Source organism: Aethalodelphis obliquidens, unplaced genomic scaffold, assembly GCF_003676395.1.
Source record: "Aethalodelphis obliquidens isolate GAN/ISIS:26980383/991018 unplaced genomic scaffold, ASM367639v1 scaffold85, whole genome shotgun sequence".
NCBI lineage: Eukaryota > Metazoa > Chordata > Mammalia > Artiodactyla > Delphinidae > Aethalodelphis > Aethalodelphis obliquidens.
The window spans coordinates 3,200,158-3,222,641 of NW_020838029.1; the positions used below are offsets into that span (position 1 = coordinate 3,200,158).

General features: G+C 37.8%; 1 protein-coding gene across 3 annotated transcripts in view; it reads left to right on the forward strand.

The window, feature by feature from the left end:
• Window positions 1–22,484, forward strand: part of AR (androgen receptor) — a 163,814-nt gene that overhangs the window by 21,488 nt on the left and 119,842 nt on the right. The window contains exon 2 of one of the 3 annotated variants that reach the window (XM_027093613.1): window positions 11,141–11,156. The exons of the other annotated variants lie outside the window; for them this stretch is intronic. Within the exon in view, the coding sequence (XP_026949414.1) occupies window positions 11,141–11,156 (16 nt within the window). The remainder of the gene's footprint in view (window positions 1–11,140; window positions 11,157–22,484) is intronic. 3 annotated transcript variants of the gene reach the window in all.

A 22,484-nucleotide genomic window follows, 5' to 3' on the forward strand; every position in this document is an offset into this window, starting at 1 on the left:
AAAGGATAAGTCTAAAAGTGTTTTGCAAACTCAGAAAGGGCTTATAGATTTAAAGTGTTGATTTTGTATGGTCAAAAAATTATGCTACTCTTCACTGATAAAACCTTGTCCTGTTTTTCCTAAAAGCCTGAACATGTGTGGCTTAAGGGGTGGGTCTTTGCCCCTGTACCAGCCACATTACAGATGTAGTAACTATGGGCTGAGGGCAGTGGACTGATTAAGCATTGAGAAAGTGTAAAAGGAGGGTTACACATTCAGGGGTCAGCAGACGGCAAGTAAAGAAGACCAAGTCTCTCTCTCACTCTCCAAAGCCTCTCTTATTTATTCAGACTTAACATCTGAGGCTTGTTTCAAGTAGGCATGTCTATCTGGGCTTTTTTCCTTATTTGTATGTAACAGGCATTTGTTGACTTGGTGAAAAACATTACTCTCTTTCCACTTCTAAGGATTAATTGTGCTTCTCTTCTAGACATCAATTCAAAACAGTGAGTTGAAAAGGGTCAAGCTTATACCAAAGAATCAGAGATTATCAGAATTTAGAGGGGACTCTGGAAATCAGTACCCTTTTATATGGATTGGGCAGGAAGAGGGATTAGACCAAATTCACAAAACTCATCATAGCACATTCAGATTGGAAATCAAGGGCTTCTACTCCCACATCAGTACTAGATGCTCTTTAAGGCCTTTTTCAGCTCAGAGATTCTGTGATCTCCATGATTTTTACCCTTTCTATAATACATTGGGGACAATGGGATCTGAGATTCCAGCTCTAGCTAAAGTGGGAATATTTCCCTCCCCTCCCCTTTGTTTTTTTCAAGGACCTAGAAGATGGAGGAAGTGTGATTATCATGTGTAATACCACTGTCCGCATTAGATCATGTTTGTGAATTCTGAATTAGCAAAGAAATGATTAGCATGGAGAGGGCATGTTTGCTTTTCTGCCCCCTTCCTTCTCCCACTTTGTGCATACCAATAAAATTTTTCAGCTCTGATTTGCCAAACTGCTCTCTTCTCCTGTAGGTGTTAAGAGCAGAGAGGGATTCCTCAGAGGTCATCTCTTTCATCTTACTGCCTTTGCAAAAGCCTGCCTCCAAGGTGCTGGAGGCCTGCTTTGAACAGGACTTTGTACAAGTATACCAGGGAAATGAATGCAAAGTGCTCCTGACATTCCTTGTCACTTTTTCCCATGATACTCTGGCCTCACAGGTGGGAGGTTTTGGTTGAAAACTTGGAACTCAGTGGTGAGTGTTGTAAGGTTTGGACTGTGACCTGTGGGATGCAGCCACACCATTATCTATTAGGCATATAGATTAGCTTGCTTATTAAGCTGTTTTAGTATTAAGTGGTTTGAGGAAGACTACAGTGTAGGTGGGGGATTGTGGTGGGGGGTGAGCAATTCATTATTATTAACATGAAAAAAACACTATCACCTAAACCAAGGCTGCTTTTCTCATGCACATTGGCCTGCCTGCAGGACTCTTAGGGACAGGAAGCAGCATGCTTTGTGTCCTCCAGTTTTCAGCCTTTGTGCACAGGATAGGTGTGAGTTTCTGCACATGTATTCTGGTTTAATGCTTATATGTAATTGTGTACCAGACTCTGTGTGTTTCTTTATATGAATCCATTTCTGAACAGTTGTGGCACAGAGACCTAGAAACAGCGTCTAACTCTGTGTACTCTCCGAGTGCGACCATGGCTCTTATTTTGTACCTGTGTCTCCAAGTTATGCATCTTACTGAGTCAATGTGCCCCTGTGTCTTTTCTTCCATTCTTCTGTTCTTGTGTCTCTGTGCTTTCCTATATTTTTTCCCTCTGGTTTTGGACATGTTTCTATCTTTGTGGACATCTCTGACTCCCAGCCCATGTGTCACTGCGTCTGTGTATATAGCTCTTTGTTCCTGTCAGTGTATGAATTTCTACATCTGGCTGGGTCTTCGAGTGCCAATGCAAGCCAATTTTGAGATGACCATTTCTGTTTATGTATTAGCCCTTCCCCGTGTGTCTCCTTCTCTGTGTGTCTTTTTCTTTGCCCTTAGTGTCCCTGTCTTCGTGTGTCTTTTTATGTGTACGTTTTGATGCATCTGTGTACTTAGTTCATGTTTCTCTGACCTTGTATACTTGTGTCTTGCTTTTCTGGGCCCTTGTAATTTTTGACTTCTTTATGTTTCTGTATGCATCAGTTGGAATTGGCCTGTTATCTTTTTTGTGCATGTGCTTTCATTTTAGCTTGTGTGCATCAGCTTTGGGAAGAACTGTCTATGTTTGTAATCTGTTGTGTATGGTTGTCTCTGTGTGTGTCCCTGTGTGTGTATTTGACTGTATATGTAATGGTCCATGTATCTTTCTGTTTTTCTGTGACCAGGTATTTCCATGTAGCTGTCTCTCTGTTGTTTCTGTGTTGTTGGCTATATCTTTGTGCATGTGTACCCATTGATCTCACAAGATGCCCATCTGCTTTCTGAGGAATCCACTGGATTATTTTGTGAGATATCTCAGATATGTTGAACTTACTGTTTATTTTGGGGCTTTCTAGCCACCATGGTACTTAGGTGTGCATTGATACTTAGGTCTGCATAATTCTTCATGTACGATGTCAAAAGAGTAATTTAAGAATTGTACATGTTGTGTCTTTATTGACAGGACACGTGTGTGGGGAGAATTGTTGGTAAATGAGTGGTATTTAAATTGTAAACCTTTTCATGCTAATTTCACTGTGTCAGTGAATTAAATTTGAAAGGACTGGCTGTATAAGATATTACATGCTTTTAGAGAAACTCAGCATACTGATGGTAGAGAAGGCATCTATTTGTACTGTGAAGTCTTATATGTGATGTTCATTACTGGGTTAGAAGATGTTACTTCTCTGGTTTTGTTTGGCTTTTTGTTTTGAGGAGTTACTACAGATGGCTCTGAGGTGGACTTAGAGCACAAGGAGTATAGACACAATGGAGAATGAAAAATGACAGAGGGATGAACATGTTCTTCATCTGTATGGAGTCAGCTGGGGGCTCAAGATGGAATTCATAGGAAATGGAATGATGAGGGCCACAGAGAGAAGCTTAGCAGGATTCCATCTTTCCTTGTCCTGGGCTGCTGTGTTCATCCAAGGAAGGCAGTGAGGGAGGGGCAGGGATGAGGAGGAGGCCAGTCCTCCTTTTTTTTTCCTGGTGGAAGGTGATCTCCTGTATTTAAATTTAAGTTCTTTTGGTTTCTCTTTCTTTGCTTGATATACTCTTTTTGGTGTTTGTTCTGCCACTGCAAGAAGGAAACTTCCAAATGTGGTTCACCTGCTTATTATACTTGTTTCTTTGCAAGATATTAAAGAGATTGTTAAATGTCACTGCAGCTGTCATACAAATTGATCCATTGATGTGGTCAGAGACCCTTTATGGCAGTTTTGCACTCTTCCCAGGGTACCTGTGGTCCTTTATGGGGGCAGCCATGATTTTTCTGACATCATCCTTTATTCATTTATCTAGTGTGTATACAGAATTCTAAAGAGTACAGTTCCTTCTCAATTATGGTAAGCATTGACAAGGAAGTGGTCACTAGTAGAGGACTAGGCTCAGTGGGAACATCTTAGTTACCTAGGTATAGGAAATTAATTTGGTACTATGCTAAAGGAATATCTATCTAGAAGTCAACTGTTTTATGATTAATAAGGAGATTCCATAAGTATTTTAATCTAATCCTCCTATAAGATTATAGGAAAGATAATTAAAATATTTTAAGACAATTAAAAATTATCAAACACCTAGACATACTATTTATATACAATTGATATGATGATTAAATAATTGTATCTGTTTATACGCTCTTAACTTAGTTTGATATACTGAAAGTAAAATAATGCAAATAACAAAACCAAGGGGTAAAATCTATCATATTTTATAATTCAGACAGTTGATTTTTTCTTCTGTTACATTGATTTGAATACAGAGGAGTCTGTGGTCCTGGATTCCAGTCAGAAGATGGAGGTTTGTATGTAGACTCCACATTCTAGCCAACATTGATAACATCAAACCTTGATTTCCTCATTTGCATATGGTCATAATAAAGACTATCTCAGTAAGTACCAAATGACTGCATATGACAAACTTTTCACTTATTTAGGGAAAAATAAGAAAAGTAAGGGCAATGGGTAGATATTTCATAAAACAAAATTTATTCAGTTAAAGTAATATTCTGAGAGAGTCTTTTGCGGCAAACCCTGGTCATTTTGTTTTGTTTGGGAAAATACTGATTTGGTTTAATTCTGCCTTTTCTAGGGAGGGAGGGTGAGTATTGGGTTGAGGGGGAGTCATGACTTTTCTGAGATTATACATCCATGGTAAAAATAATGTTTTATACGTATGGCATAAAGTATCCAATTTTGTTAACAACAAATATTTAAGGGACAGGTGTTAGGACCTCAGGTGTGTAGGGACTTCCTTGCTTTCTTTTTAACCTTTTGTAAAAAAAAAAAATCCAAATCAGAATATCAAGTAAAATATCATTCACAAGAATATTATTATAAAGATACTTTTCATATCCTCTAAAAGAATGGAGGTTCTAGATGTTGGTCCAGTTATTGATAGAATATTAGATTAAAAAATTCTAGTATGTAAAAGAAAAAGGACAGCTTCTTGTGATTTGCTATGAAACATCAATCTAAATTTATTTTTTCTATTTTACTAGTGTGATAGAAGCTGGATTTCAAGTTGTAAGTAGATCATTAGACTGCAAGGTAAGCCTTGAGCCTTGAGGAACAAAACCAATCAAACTAGTCTATCAAATCACTTTTCAAGGAGGAAACTCTGCCATTTATTTGGCTAGTTCACTGTACCATGGGTAGTCAAAAATAGTTCATATACTCAAATCAGCATTCTGAAATTTGTTCTGCTGTGCTTAACTGCTTTCCAGGACCATCCTACCTTATTTATTGCAAAGTTATATATGTGTAAAGTGCTCTGACATTTTAATCCTCACAATGACCCAGTGAAGTGGGTAGTAATCTTAATGTCCATTTTATAGAAGAAGAAATTAAGACTCAAAGACATAAATGAACTGGACTAGGGTTCTACTGCTAAAATGTGATGTAGTAAGGATTTGAACCTAGCACATAGTCATCTTCCTATAAATATTTGTTTTATGATTATGTAGAAGTCTGTTCACCAACCATGGTCTCTGCTCTCTGAGGTTAACCATTCTACAAAGCAGAGACTGGAAGGCCATTCAGGTAAAGTGTCTATACTTTTCAGAGGGCCATTAGTAATGCCCAAGTTAAGGAAAAGCAAACAGAGACAACTGAAATATCGACACCTTCAGAAAGTACTTGTGAAACAATTAACCTTTGATAATTTGGCTTTGTGTAAGAAAGGTGGAGTAAGATGGAGGAACCAGTTCTTCTCTGGATCAGTGTTTATTTATCATGCTCTTCTGAAGTCTGGGCCAAGAGTCCTATTTGTTCTGAATAGCCCCATAATGTTTCTCCATTTGAGGACAGCAGATTTAGCACAAATGGATTGGTTTTCTGGGTAGCACAGAGGGCTGCACTGACTGACTTTTAAAAGTCCTTCCCAACCCTTCAAATCTGTGACATTTTCTCAGGATCATCGGATCCCAAGCCTTCATTTGTGATACCATCTCCATTGCTTTTGTGATTAACAGCACAGGGCTGCAAGCTGACCCACTGGGGGTATGGACTGAGGCTCCTGCCCCCACCCTTTGACAAATTTTTTTTTTTTTTTTTTTTTTTTTTGCGGTACGCGGGCCTCTCACTGTTGTGTCCTCTCCCTTTGTGGAGCACAGGCTCCGGACTCGCAGGTTCAGCGGCCATGGCTCACGGGCCTAGACGCTCCACGGCATGTGGGATCTTCCCGGACCGGGACACGAACCTGTGTCCCCTGCATCGGCAGGCGGACTCTCAACCACTGCGCCACCAGGGTATCCCTGACAGATGTTTTTAATACCTTCTCATTGTATATAAGGAGCCATTGAGGCTCAGAGACATTGAGGCTCAGAGTGGTGAAGGGACTTTCCCAGGGTCACACAGCTAGTTATTGCAAGAGTAAATTTGTATTTCGAATTTGTAGAATAGGTGATTTTATCCCTGGTGTTTTAGTTTATTGTGAAAGTCTTAAAAAGGAAAATTAGAAGTAGCACTTAAAATATAATTGCTCCAATTAGTGACTGAAGATCCCGTTAAAATAAGTTATTGTCATCTAGGAGCATTTTGAGGAGAAGAACTTTTCCGTAGTACTTGTCAGTAATACTTTCCTGTTTCATAGTTCTCTTGGGACTGTTGATCTAGGGTAGTATTCCTGAACATCATTCATTCCCAGTGAACTTCAGCTTCACAGGTTTTGACCCTGCCTACCACTTCTACTACTCTGTACTTAACATTTTTTATTGACTTGCCTTTTGCACTTAATAAATTTATTTTAAAAAGAAACTTTCACATAAATATTGTACATGAGAAACCAGGATTTCCTCCCCTACTTAAAAAAAAGATTATAGAAAATTTCAAAAGTACACAAAATTAGAACAACATATAATGTTCCCCCATATACCCATCCCTAGATTCACCAATTATCAACATTTTGCAGTTTTTGTTTTGTCAATTCCCCACTCACTTTTTTTTCTTGCTGCAGTGTTTTAAAGCCAATCTCAGACTTATTTCACCTGTAAATACTTCAGTGTGTGTCTCTAACAGGTAAGAACTTTCTCTTTTTAACATAACCATAAAATTATCATCACACCTAAAAATAATAATAATCTCCAAATATCATATAATAGTTTGTGAGAACCTGTGCTCTTAACATGCTCATTAAAATGAATGCATAAGTACTAAAAGAGTTTACTGAGGTGCCACCTTAACTCATCTCATCATCTCACCACCAGTATAAGTTTCACAGTTGAGGAAACATTGCTCTGAGTCTTACAGATATTGAAGTGGATAGAATTCCTTTCCATTCTCTGGGTACTATTTTCCTCATCTGTAAAACATGATGGAAATGTATGAAAGATAAGAATTGATAATGTCTAAGGCTCCTGCCAGCATATTAGGACATATGTTCTTCTAAGTGGTGATTTACTTCACTTCAGCTCTGGAAGGCCTATTGAACACCACCCGTAGAAGGTAGTTTGGTAAAAAAAAACACTAGTGACTAAGTGTGTTCCTTCCTGACATGTCTTCTAGATGGTAATGAGTTCCAGCTTTTCCTCAGAGTTGAATTTGGCTTTCATTCCCCTTCTCCACCCATCTTGTCAAACAACAGAGGCAGCACCTATTTATATACTTTCCCATAAGACCGTATTCCTGAAAACACCTTTTGTCAAAATGGAAATATATTCAAGTGCCTCAGTGACCCATTGGACTAGTTTAGACGTGTGTGTGCTTGGTGTTCCCAGTTGTTGCTTAGGCCCACTCCCTAATCTGCTGAGGACTTTTGTGCCACCCAGCTGGGAAATGACTGTCATTATAGCTCAATTATTGCCTCTCAGCTTTCCTTCACTGTCTTTGCAGCAGAGGCTCACATCCCCAGAACCTTGATAGTAGTGTTGAGTTACAAAAGCTTGAGTAAAATGTAGTACTTCTAGATATCTCCCAATTACTTCTCAATCTTTAGAAGATAAACTCTCTTACAGAAGTGCTACAATTAATCCAAGTAAAAGAAAAGATGTAAATAAAGCTTTCCTTCTTCATACATGTGTGGGAACTGCTGGGACAGAAAGAGTTAGCCTAAGGACTTGTGATTACTAGCAAAACTCAGGGCAGAATATTCTACTTCTCAATATGAGGTAAAGATTACAAGCTGAAGTTTCTGACTTTCTGGTAGCGCCAAGCGATATTAAGCAAAGTAAGAATACCCTAAAGATAAACCCCAAAAATAGAGCCAATTTTCTTTCTTTCTTTCTTTGGGGATGATGTCTGACTGGTGACATTGGAAAGGGTAAGGGAAAGACTTTTTTGTAACAAAAAAAAGTGCGGACAGCAGAGATACCTACTAATTGCACTCACAGGGTCCTTATGGAATCCTTATGGGCCTACTTTCAAGTGCATTGGATGTATGTAGAGGAGAAAGATTTGCTGAGGTTATGAGAATTGGGCCAAGAATTAACACATTTTTGAATCCTCAAGAGGTAATTTACTGGACAGTGGAGGGGGTATGGTGGGGTTAGTAAGAGTATTTGTGATTATGTTTTAAAAGGAGAGGGAGCGAGAAAAGGAAAAACTGGGTCATCCATCCATTAAAAAGAAACCTTGAAAGAGATCCAAAAATCCTTAGAAATCCTTGACTTCTTAAACATGATAAGTGTTTGTTTTTTTCCCCCTGATAATTGTAGAGGTCAGAGAGTTCTCTTTTCTGTTGCAGAATGTTGAGAGGATGTAGAAATAACTGTAGGTAGCTTAGCTCTGGCATAGGGCAGAACTTTTGCACTATGCCTTTAGGATCTGTTTGAATTTATACAATATGTGGCTATGCCAAATACTCCATGAGTTATCAAAATGGAATATCATTGCAAATGATAGTGCTTTTGTTTAAAAGAAGAAATGGAATACCTGTGGTCCGGTACCTAAAAGAAGGCAATAAGGACTTTTAGAAATTTCAGTGCTATACTGAGAAGGGCTTAATATGGAAGAGCCATCATCTCTCCTCTCCTTGTAAGTCTGACTGAAAAGAATATGGAAATTCCATTAGCATCTCAGAAATGTAATTGCCAACATTTTAGCTTGATAGTGACTTCAGATGTTATCTCCTTTACCCCTTAACACTTGGGTGTCTATTTGGGATGCGCTGCAGTACTAACCATTCTGTTTATGTCATTTGCTTTTGCTTGCATAGGAAACTGGTGTGTGTATGTGTGTGTGTGTGTGTGTGTGTTTGTTATTTTGGTAAATATCAGCTCATTTTTCAACTAAAGCTTTATTTGTTTAAGTTTCACATGAAGAGGCAAGGAAGAGAAGAACACCTTGTCAAAGCAGAACGAAAGAACAAAAAGAGTCAAAGAACCTATTTCAAATGTCCAAGAAACTTGTGGGTTTTTATGTATATTACACAGGAAAGATTTTCTGTCATCTGGTTGCCAAACCAGAGGCCAGGAGACTTCGAATGTATACCAAAAACGTTTCTATCTTCAGAAAGAAAAATAATTGCCTTTCCACATCAGCAATATGGCTGCAGACCACAGTCTTCATGGAGAACTGGAATATGGGTATTTTGGAATCTCTGGTTAGAGTAGGCTTTTAGTTCAGTCCCTCAGTGGTACTCCACTAAATTTTCTTTTTCCTTTTTGATTGTTGCTGTGAAAAGAGGTGACAACCGTACCTGTATTTAGTTGCATTGTGTAGTTGACAAATAGAGCTCACTGTTAATTTAACCCAGCCCTAACTTCCTTGGCATTATACTCATCTTCTGCTGTGCCTGCTGATGAGCTGCCATATTGAGTATATACATGGACAATAAGGCCAGGGAACTGTGTTCATAAATTAAATAATGAGCTGGTGCCTTGGGAGCTATGCTTTAAACACTTACTATTTCCCTTACTTAGCGAAACTTCTCTTTGGAAAGAAAAACACATAAAGGTAGAAAAACAGGCTGGCAAGAACCCTCTTCCCAATACTTACCCAAGTTGGGATACCCTGGTCTCAGTCTCATAGGTCATGTTTTCAGCAAAGTGGCCCCCAGCAGTGGAGGATTTTTTTTACAGAGTCTGGTTTTTGGAGCTGGTGAGCTGAGAGCCAGTAGAGAGCGTTCTTCTCAGGCAAATACACTAAAGGGGAATGTTTGCTGTTGGAAATTTCAGCATCCTTCTGTAGTTCTCTCTTCATTGTAACATCTGGCTGTGTAACCTTTATTTTCTTTTCTACTTTTCCTCTCTGAAAAAAATTGATGGTGGATTTTCATATGAGGCATATTGCCTTTTTATAGCTTTGTAGATATAAAATGTACATACCATAAAGTTCACCTATTTAAAGTGTACAAGTCAGTGTTTTGGTATATTCACAGAGTTGTGCAACCATTATCAAGTCAATTTTAGAATATTTTCATCACTCCCCAAAAACTCTGTACCCATAGCGGTAACTTCCCATTTCTCCCTATCTTCTCCAGCCCTGGGTGTCCTCTATTGATTTGTCTATTCTGGACATTTCATATAAATTGAATCATGCAATATGTGCCTGTTTGCATCTGGCTTCTTTCAGTTAGCATAATGTTTTCAAGGTTTATCCACATTGTAGAATGTATCATTTTTTTATGGCTGAATACTATTCTATTGTATGAATGCACCACATTTATTTATCCTTTCATCAGTTGACAGACATTGGGTTGTTCCCACTTGTTTGCTATTATAAATAATGCTGTCGTGAATATTTGTATATATTTGTGTGGACGTCTGTTTTCATTTCTCTTGGGTATATACCTAGGAATGGAATTGCTGTGTCATATGGTAATTATGTGTCCAACCTTTTGAGGAACTGCCAGACTTTTCCAAAGCAACTGCACCATTTTACATTCTCACCAGCAGTTTATGAGAATTTCAGTTTCTCCACATACTAGACAACACTTGTTATTGTCCATTTTAGTTTTTTTTGTTAATAGCTATCTTAGTGGGTGTGAAATGGTATCTCATTGTGCTTTTGATTTGCATTTCCCTTAATAGTTAATGATGTTGAGCATCTTTTCATGTCCTTACTGGCTGTTTATATATTTTCTTTGAAGAAATGTCTATTCAGATCCTTAATTGGATTATTTGTCCTTTTATTATTGAGTTGTAAGATTTTAAAATATATTTTGGTATGTTTGTCTTTTTAAGGATAGTACTTTACAGTTATATGATATTTTCTAGTGTAGTTTTATTGGTGCTATGTATTTTAGCTGCATTAGCCGCTTTCCTGGGTATGAATGCCAGTAAAATCTGAGTGACCTTGGCTTCCCTGGTGAGAATGCAGCCCAGGGACAGAAATTTATCAGAAATGTATCAGAAATTTGCCACTTAAGCCCCCCACCCCCATCCTTATCTGGGACAAGGAGAATCTACATTTAAAGGTCTGTATTTTTTGTTGTTGTTTTATTTTTTATTTTAGCTTGGCTGTGTCTGGGACCTTTTCTTTTTGTTTTGCCTTGTGCATACTTGAACAGGGAAGGAATGGCATGAGAAATTGTGATAGAAAAGTGTTTATGTTTTATTCAAATCAGCATATTTATGTTGGTTTGTGTGACGGGTCAGGTGGCTGAAGAAATCTCTCATTTTAAGCTCTGGGATACTTTGAAGTACCAATAAGACATACACAAACGTGTATTTGCTTTATGTATGGTTTCTATGTACTTGTGTATGAAGCAGTGGACATGAAGAATATCCCCTCTTTGTTTTAGCAATTTATATTGGTGATTTAAAAATAAAATAATGGAAAGTGGAAAGTCATAGAACTCCACGTAAGAAGAAATAGTTTTGTAATCCCACAGACCTGAGTTTCAAATATTGGTTTTTCTATTTCTTAGCTGTGTCCTTACCCAAGTTACTTTGCTTCTCTGAAAGCAAATGAGATAGATGAAAACCTACCTTCTCAAATTACTGTGAGGACTAAATAAGATAATGTATGTTAAAGTATCTGGCACATATGTGCCCAATAAGCTAGCAACTATTTTTGTATTTGAGGATAGGGGCAAGTGGGTTTATTAATGGGAAACTGTACATTGGTGGTATAACTCAATCTGGGATGGTAGCAGAGAGTCCATAAAACAGAATAGGCTGGAAAAATGAAAAGACTTTGAGCATTTATTTTCTCCTTTATCTAGGCATAAGTGCTCGGTAGCTACTGACAGTTTCTTCTCCTGATTATCTGACTTTTTGAGGAGACTATTAGCCAGCAGAACTTTCTTGTAATAATAATCTCTTACATTTATAGATTGTTTTGTGTTTTTAGAAGTACTTAATGCTCCTTATTTCACTGTCTTCTCATAAACAGCCTCTGAAGCAGGTGTGCAGTCAGTATCAATTACATTTTTCAGATGAAATAACTGAGACCCAGAAACATTTAGAGATGTGTTTAAATTCACCCAGCAGTTCAGTGACAGGATATGAACCAGAGTTACTAGTATTATTTCCCAACATAGCTCTTTTTCTATGCATTATGTTATACATAGTAGGAATGCATTATGTTGCCAGCTTGTTTTCCTAAAGATCCTTTCAGCGGCCTTCCTTGGGCAAGATTTTTCACGGTTCCATGTCTGTTAGTGTACCTATAGAATTGTCATTGAATATCTTAATACTTCAGGTGGTCCTGGTGAACAGCTTTGCCCTTTAGAAGGACACTGAAAACTGGCAAAGACTGCAGAAAAGTAGGTGCCCAGACATCATTTTTAGGGCTGGTAGACTTCCTACTGAAGCTATTTGCAAGGCTACTTTGTATTACCTAAAAGCACTACTTCAGAAGGGTGTTGTGAGATCAAAATAGACACTTTAAATGAAGAAAAGACTGTAAGCATGGGTGAAAATGTGGTTGATGATTGCCTCGCATTACTTTCTTTAATGTCTAGCGAGCAGTCCTTGGAATGCTATTTCAACAAACCTTGTATAATGTAGAAGATACTGTTACAGATTTCTAACACGAAGCTCATAAATCTGCAATTCTCTGCAATTCTCTGTCGTCCTGGGCACATGAAGGAGAATTTATGAGCTTCAGGTTTCTACATAGCTATTAAACAAAGCATATTTAATCTGGTTAGAGCTCACACTGGCTCTTGCTTGCATGCTTGTGCTGTTGTTCTCACTCTTGCTCTCACTCTCCTTCTTTTTGGTTAAAAACAACAAATAAGTTTGTTTTCCTTCAGATGTCATCAATGCAAACATTTGTAATTTTCATCTGTTAGTTCATCCCCTTGCAAAACAAAATGGCAGCACACAGAAGATTGCAAAAGTTGGATTAGTTCCTTCTCTGAGTGTTGCCATAAGTCGTCAGTTTGCTCCTTTTTCTTAAAGTTGGCACATAACCCTGACAGTAAAGGTAGGGTGGCCATTTTTTGTCTTTTTTGGCCTTTCCTCAGCTGCCACTCAACAGTTCTCACACATATTTGTCATATAGCCTACTTCCCTAACTCCACAGGAGTTCTTAATTCATCTTAAGCAGATAGCTGTCTGTCTTTTTCCTAAAGATCCCCAAGGAAAGAAGGCATCTCCAGGGGAAATCTAGTGCCTCACAGTCCTGACAGAAATTTGTTCCCAAATGCTAACCAAAACCCTTTACTTCCATTTGCCTTTTATTGTGTTTAGGGAGATGTATAACCTAATAATAATGATTATATTGTACACAATAATGACTTTAACAAGTAGTAGTATCTTTTGTCAAAAAATATACAGAGTTTTAGATTTCTTTATTATAAACCACTCAACTATGGTTTAAGAACAACTATGAATACTAATTTTGTAATAATTTTACCCCATAATTTTGAAACTTATAAAGTCAACTTTAAAGTGTTACTATTATTCTGGCCAAAGGATGGAGGGTTTGTCCCTAATTACTAATCTATAGTCTGAATGTTCATTGTACTTTTTTGCCAAATCTAAAGATACTATCTTTGCCTGACTTTCCATGGTCTTTTGGACTCTAGGTCTTGCCTTAAAAGCCTCCTCTTCAGATCGGCCTTCCCTGTTCACTCTATTTCAAGCTAACTTTCTCAGTAATCCCTGTCATAGTATCCTGTTTGTTTCCTTTGAAGCACGTATTCCGATGTCTCATTATAAATTAGTTTGTTCACTCAGTTGCTTATTATCTATCTTCCCCACTAGACTGTCAGCTCTATGAAGGCAGAGACCATGATCCTTTTTTTCACTACTGTATACATTCCCAGCACTATCAGAGTGTTCAGCACATAGAAAATGCTTAGTAAATATTCATTGAATGAATAAGTCATAAGGAAGAGTTGATATTCTCTTAGTCGAATAAATCTAGGTCAAGAATTCTCTACCTTGGTTGCACGTGAGAATCTTTAATAGAACTTTAAAACAATGTCAAGGCCAACCCAATCTATTCCAGGTCTACTTGGGAATGTCTATTTTTTAAAAGGACCATAAATGACTCTAATGCATTTCCAGAGATAAGAACCACTTATTAACAGTGTAAAATCAGCTTACTGGCTGGATGAATTTCAACAAGTCACTTTATTTATCTCTGCCTCCAGTTTCCTCATCTGTAAAAATGGAAATAATAGCTCACAGTGTTGTTGTTGTTTGGCACATAGCAGGCACTCACTGAGTACTAGTATCAGTCAGTCAATCAAAGTCAATCCTCCTCTCCTCTTCTCTCCTTACAATCAATAAGTCAGTCAATCTTCAAGATAGTTAATATTATCCCCAGTTTATAAATGAAGAAACTGATCTCAGACAGGTTAGGGTGTGTGAGGAAAAAAAGCAGCCTTCATTAAGTTTCCCCTTTTCCTACCCTGTGCAGTAGAAGTGATAGAAGGGATTTGTTAAAGACATAGTCCAATTTTACAAGCCTCCTGGAAAGGTACAGTTTCCAGCCACTGAAGTGAGTTCCAGAGTACCAGTACCTGGCTTGCCTTGGAGTTTAGACTACTCATCTTAACACTTGTGCTTGATCTCATTTGTTTGAAAGACCGTCCTCACAATTTTGTAGTTTAAGTCAAGACCAGATTCAGTTAAAATTTACTTTCCTTACAACTTTTTAATATCACATCTATTTTGCAAAGCTGTAGTAATAAATGTATCCACATTTGCTCATATGAGCTCTCTTTTCTTATTCTTTGATGTTTCTTGGCTGTGCAAATACGATGGGCTCTTTGGAGTAAAGGTACAATATACTTACCAATCCAAGAGCAAGTTTTCTCATTTTTGTTCCTGACTGTTTTGGCTGACAGTCAGAGCTTTTTGTCTGTAACATTATTTCTGCATCACATTGATCAGGAGATTTGGCATCTCCAGAGCCCTGGGATGAGGACTTCTTCCTGGTTATCAGGAAGGAGCAGTTGATATTTTCTCCATAGGAAGAAAGTGCTTGATTATGTGTTGGCTTTGGGAAAGGAAAACTTGTGGACTCAACTCTAAGTAGACAGAGTGACCTTTCACCTCATCTGTTTCTGTTATTGTTCATGCCCAGGTCATCCTGAGGGAATGGACACTTTAGGCTTATACATCTATTTTGTGGCTAGTTACACAGAACTGAAGATGATGATTCCCAGTCATGACCTCTTCAAAATCTCCTAGGAAATCAAAAATAATTATACTGGTTCCTTTCCCCAGAAGTTCTGATTCATTTGGTCTGGCATGAAAGCCAGGAACCTATACTTTTAAAATTTACTCAGTGATGGGGCTTCCCTGGTGGCGCAGTGGTTGAGAGTCCACCTGCCGATGCAGGGGACATGGGTTCGTGCCCCGGTCCAGGAAGATCCCACATGCCGCGGAGCGGCTGGGCCCGTCAGCCATTGCCGCTGAGCCTGCGCGTCCGGAGCCTGTGCTCTGCAACGGAAGAGACCACAACAGTGAGAGGCCCGCGTACCACAAAAAAAAAAAAAAATACTCAGTGATTTTGATACACAGCTATAATTGAAAACTTGTGGTTGAAGTTGTTCACACTCCCATACCCTGCAATATTTCCCTAAGGTGGCATTTAAGCTTGGTCTTGAAGAATAGGTGGAGATTTAATATGCAAAGATGAGTAGAAAGTGAAGACTTTCCATGTGGAGGGAATTTGGAAGAAAAAGTCACAAAAATATGAGAGCTGCCAGAACTTGGATTTTTTTTTTTCCCAATGAGAGAAGTGGAAGCTTTATCTCTGGACAAAGCAGATAGCAGTGCCCAATGTATGGGTAAAGAAAAAGAGATGGTGTGCACCAACTTGGAATTCCTTTGTATGGAAACCTTGATACACGTCTCTGCTTATAAAGGTGATTTAATTCTGAGCCATGTACTACTGTTGAATCTCTTTCCCCAGCTTGAGATCTTTTTTAAAAATAAATTTATTTATTTTTGGCTGTGCTGGGTTTTTGTTGCTACGCGTGAGCTTTCTTTAGTTTTGGCGAGCGGGGGCTACTCTGTGTGGTGTGCGGGCTTCTCATTGCAGTGGCTTCTCTTGTTGTGGAGCCTGAGCTCTAGGCATGCGGGCTTCAGTAGTTGTGGCACACGGGCTTAGTTGCTGCATGGCATGTGGGATCGTCCCAGACCAAGGTTCTAACCCATGTCCTCTGCATTGGCAGGCAGATTCTTAACCACTGTGCCACCAGGGAAGTCCCAGCTTGAGATCTTGAAGAGTAAGAGAATTACTTCTTTCTTCAGTAGAGCCATTTATTAGTTTTTTTCTATTGCAGATACCTCCAGAAGAACAGCATTCCACCTAAATGTTCCATTTTAGTTTGATTTATGTAAAAATAGCCAAACTGTTCAAGTGGAGTTCCTTTACAAGGCAGTGATCTCCAGTTCTGTTGCAAAAGTCAGGAGTCATAGAATGAAAATGATACAGCGTTTTCTATAACAAAGAGCCACAACAGCTCTTTGGTATTTGCACAGCCATCAGATTGCCATGGGACTACAAGACCATGCAGGTGCTTGATCTTTTTGCCTGTTGTTGAATGAATCTGTGTTTACATTAATGGAGTCATCTGGGAGGTAGGTCTCCACTGTGAATCAAGAGGTTTGTTTTGAATATTGTTTGCCAGTGGTCACTCTGCTAACCACTCCAGTTCTCCTTTAGATAGAGACCTATTCAAATTCAGGTCTTTATATAATTTGTGGCTTAATCATGGTACACACCAGATATATTGAACAACCACAGTGAAAACAATTAAAGTTCAAGAAGTGTGTCATGAATGTAGATGCTGGTGGTATATAACTCCCCAATACCAAGAAAGAGTGGGGAAAAATCTATTGTTCAGTAGCAGCATCCTACATCTTGCAGGTAGGATTTAGGAATGTACATCTGACCTATACATGTTGAGGTATTGCCTGTTCCCTAGGCAATCCTGGTGGAGTTTTCTGGTGTTAATTTTTTCTTAATGTTTAGGACATGCCCACAGATTACTGCTGATTTCTGCCTATTTGTATAGCACCTGCAAGGCATAGGATTCTTTTGTGTCCAGGATCGAGGAGAAATGAATTAACAGACACAAAATAAATGGAAAATGGGCCAATTCTCTTGTCTAGTCACTCCATGAATATTTGCTGGGTGTTCAATAACTCTAGCAGATGCTAGTTACTGGGGATTCTGGGAGATAATACATAGTGTCTATGTCCACTGTTCACTCAGACCTCCTCCCCACTCACAAACTCCTATCTCCATCACTCTCCATATTCACAGATCCAGGGGACAGTTCATGGAAGAGGGAGAACTTGAGCTATACTTTAAAGTTTGGAGATAGATGTCAAGGCAAGAGGTATAAGAGAAGGTCAAGGTCTTCATAGGCCATGGCCACGGTTTGCACAGAGGAAAGTGAATCAGATAGGCTCAGGAGGAGATTTTGAGTAAGGAGTTCTGGAGATGACATTGCAGAAAAATAGGTTGGAATCTTGCCCCAGAGGGAACTCCTGTGGATTCTTATTGAAAGAGTACCTGACTTGGATTCAGACAGATCTGCATTTGACTACTGCAAATCTGCATTTGTCATAGTTGACACCAGTAAGTGTGGGATGGGTTGGTAGAAAATTTTGTTGGCTGGCTGGGTGGAAGAAAGTAGAGAGAATAGGGTCAGAATATATGTCTCTGTAAAGCTGAGAAAAGAAGAATATGAAATAAAAGAAAACACATAGAAAAATGAGTTTTCAGATAATAGGATCATCACAGGCTAGATTGTGAGACATACACTGGAGATTTTTTTTTTTTTTTGTAGTACGCGGGCCTCTCACTATTGTGGCCTCTCCTGTTGAGGAGCACAGGCTCCGGACACGCAGGCTCAGTGGCCATGGCTCACGGGCCCAGCCGCCCTGCGGCATGTGGGATCTTCCTGGACCGGGGCACGAATCCGTGTCCCCTGCATCGGCAGGCGGACTCTCAACCACTGCGCCACCAGGGAAGCCCCACTGGAGATTTTGAGTTCTCCTGAATATATTTTTTGATAAAGTAGTCCTTTTTTTTACTCTAAATGAAGCAGACTTGGTTCCCTTCTATGGCAGATCAAAGTTGAATCCTTAAGGTGGGCTTGCTGGATAGGTTGTACCCCTTGGTGAGCACTGTAACCCCTCCACATCCCCAGTAAGGCTTAACAGGGCTCTCTGAGGAAGCAAGCTCCTGAGGATACATGTATATTACATGAAGGTAGTTAAGGAAAATCATCTCTTAGAATTGATTAACCAAACATAAAGTCCTCAGGGGGGCTTGCTTCGGAAAGAGCTGTGAGATGAAAACCCCAGGCTAGAAGGGCATCTTCGCAGCAGTGACAGCTCCCCAACTTCCCTTTGAGTTGTCATCGCCTCTCCTTTGTTCCTACTGCTGACACTACTTGTAAAATAATGTCTTATCTTAAATAAGCAGAAGGTATAATCCTCCATATGACCAAAGAAGAGCTCTCTAGAATAACCCTCAGTGGAAGTATTTTCTTCATGTAAGGGGTGATTCTCTTTTCAGAGGTAGATTAGAGGATTTGGGAAGAGGTGTAATCAAGCTAAGAGATACATGCTGAATTTAAAAGGCAATATTATATCTAAATATGAAACTAAGGTAATAGATTCAACAGTGATGCTTTGCTAATGTAGAGCCCTCTGGAAACCCTATTGCTCTATTTGACTGACTATAGGTTTATTAATAAAGAACTCGTAGTTTGGATGTTCATTAAAATCAGCCACTTTAAGTTTATGTGGAGATATGTGGATCTGTGTCCACCAGCTGCAGCCTCCATTGCAGGTTGGAGCTGGCAGAGACACTGGCTAAACAATAAGTAAGAGTGCAAACTACAGATACTTCTCATATTAAGCAAACGCAATAAAGGAAAACCAAGATTTACACAAAGGATTAATTAGGGAACGATTATCCTCATTTCCTTAAAAGATTTTGAATATGATTCTTTTTAAATAGGAAGCTCCCTGAGTACACTTCAAATATAGTTGGATGTATATACATTTACCTTTCTAGGAATTGTATTAAAAACACATAATTCTGCAACTTATAGAGGAAATGTGCTTCCATTTATACATTTGGCATTCCTGAGAGATTGTGAAATTAATTTATTGTCTATAACATCATGTTTCTTATTGATTTCTTGTCTTAATATTCCTAGGGAAAACTTTTTTTTAATGTACTAGGTATGATGTATAAGACTGAAGATGAATCTGTTTAAATTAAGCCATTATCAACTACTTATAAAGATTTTGTGATATTCTTATCACTGCAGAGCTTTGAGCATATACTAAAGGGAATAATTACCTCTACAAACTGTGTTTCATTGAGTCATTACTAGTAACTGATTTTGGTGCTTCTTGTTTTGATAGCTTAGAAGTGTGAATAAGTGGAAAACTAAGAAAGCCCAAGGAAATGCCACTCTAGTATTTCTATTAAAAAAATAATACTAGAGAAAAAGAATATAACCTAACTACCCCAAAATTCAACAATATAACTCATTTACTTTGATAATGCTATTCTAACTCTACTTCAGGCCATTCCCAGCTGATTTAGGAATCAAAGTTCTAATGTTTCATCACGTTAAGACAATTGTTTTAATTGCAACTTTAGTTTTTAAAAGGCACAGCATCTTAAATGTCCTTAGCCTCTTTCACATTTGATATGTTTTGAACCTTTTACTTTTTCATTGAAGTTGAAATCATCTTTTTGGAAATACCTTTATCTTTAGTTTCTTCTCTGGATTATTTTCCTTACCTGAATTTCTGAACTTCTTAGACTGGTGGCTTTGGGTCTTCTATAATTGGTCCCAGTAATAAGTTTTCTTTAAGTGATTTCTTAGTAGTCTGATTTCGTTTTAAATATCCAAACTATTTTGTTACGCAACAGAATGAAATGCTAAACCATTTCATAAAGCAAATACACGTGGATTTTTCCTCAAAAAGTCAACTAATGTCTTTATAACATTGAACATATTTTTGCAACTAATAGATAGTGAGTTTAATTTTAGAAGGTACATAATATATTTAAGGAAGTAGTTAATTTTTTTCATATTAATTTTCAGAAAGGTAACTGATTCTATTTACTTCACTTCAGGCATCAAAAGCCATTAATCAGAGAGAACTGAGGAATGATTTGGTTATTTTAGATCTTGTTAAGCTTTGGGAAGAGAAAAATTTCCAACGTAATGGGCAAATTATGGATAATTGGAGCTGTTTTTGCCATAATTTATGTAGTAAACAACAGCTCCCCCCAACAAGCTGGTCTCTGTAATATTTTTATTTAATGAAATGGAGAAAATATTTTATGTTGAACAACAAATATAAATGTTTTAACTAGGCAAGCATCTGTAGTTTAGCATTACCAAACCAAACCAGACAAAAACCTTACAGTTGTGTTAGTTTTTTAAACCTCAACAACAACAACAAAAATCACTACATAAATTGGTAGTGAAAAACTTAAAATATCGGCTTATGGGACCATTCAGTCTTCATCTTCCTCTTCCTATCTACTGATAATTAGGAAATGAAAAACTTCCCTATTTTTTAAATTTCTAAATAATTTCCCAATGTAGCATGTGATAAATTCCAAAGGAAGACAGTTACCATTTCAAATCTGCACAAGTTGTGGCTTTGATTTTGAATATCTGTTAAATTAAAATGAGCTGCACCAGTGCTTAAACCTGTCTTTCTTAAAACATTCTGAGCAAACAGATTACTTGAAAGGTCTTAGCTTGAACACTTCAGAAATTACTGTGGAAGGATTGTTGATGGATACTGCATCACAGCTAACTCTGGTAATTAAAGATTTAGAAAACCCTCATACTGATTATCGAAAAATTTAGCATGAGTTTGAGGAAAAGAATCATGGCCTGCCACAGCCAGTTTTTTTTTAACCTTTTATAAAGGTTATGGACCATATTATTTATAAATACTGTACAATGGAAGGTATAAGCCTAGTTTCATAATTCTGTCTTTATACTTCAGTCTAACTCAGATTAAGATTTTTTTTAAATCTAAATGATCCTTTTTATCCGTGTTTATTATTTTATTGTAAGTTTCCCATGGAATTTTAAAATTCATGAGAAGGACTTTTGACTTCATTAGGTCATGAAATTTCTGATTTGGTGATGGATTTCAGAGAGGCAACTGTTCCATCTATTCACTTAAATTCAAACAGTGAAAGACTTTGTCTGTTTATCTTAATTACTGTATATAAAATCTTATATTTTCTTGTGCTTTACTAATCCTGTGGATTTGGGGAAGCTCCACTCTTTTTCCTGTTTTGCTCCTGGGTACTCTTTTTTTTAATGTCTCTTATTTTTCTTCAAAATGTAAAGAAAGGGAATAAAACACTATTAAGTTACTACCAGCATAAGGGAAATAAGTCAAACAGAGGAAGACAAATACTGTATGATCTCATTTATATGTGGAATCTAAAGCTGAACTCGTAGAAACAGAGAGTAGCATGCTGGTTGACAGGGGCTGAAGGGTGGGAAAAATTGGGAGATGTTGGTCAGAGTGTATAAACTTCTTCCAGTGATAAGATGAATAAGTTCTAGGGATCTAATGTACAGCATGGTGACTATAGTTAACAAAACTGTATTATTTACTTGTAAATTGCTAAGACAGTAGATCTTACATGATCTCACTAAAAAAAAAAAAATATGTGAGAAGATGGAGGTGTTAACTAACCCTACTGTAGTTATCATTTCACAATATATACATGTATCAAATTATCTTATTGTACACTTTAAACATACACAATGTTATATGTCAATTATATCTCATTAGAGCTGGAGAAAAGATATTACTATGTGCATCATGTAGTTTAGTGGTTCTCATTGAAGCCAATTTTGCCCCCCTTGTTCCCAGGACATTTCACAATGACTGGAGACATTTTAGTTACAACTGAGGTGGGAACAGTGCTCCTGGCATCTAGTGTAGAGATCAAAGATGCTGCTAAACATCTTATAATGCACAAAACAGGCCCCCACAGAAAAGAACTATCTGGCGCCATATGTCAATAGTGTGGGGACTGAGAAACCTGGTATAATGGAATCCAGGAAACTTGGAGTCTAGTCTCAACTCTCCCACTAACCATCGAGTCATTTAACACTTCTCTGGGCCTCAGTCTCCTCATTGAAAAATGATGGACTGAGTTACATGATCTTTAAAGAATTTTTCAGCATCCAAAGCTTAGAAACCTATGAAACCTCATGGTCGTCTCTTTGTTATCAGAAAGAAGGGTTCCTTGATGACTCCAATTTTTTCTTTGTTTGGGTAGCCTTCCAGATGATGTACTTATTTACTTTGTTTTTCAATTAATTTTTATTTTTTAATCAAACTAATATATATAGAGATATCTATCTATCTAGATATCTTTAAAGCATTCTAAAATCTATTTTACACAAAGCAGTTGAAATATAAAGTCCTATTTT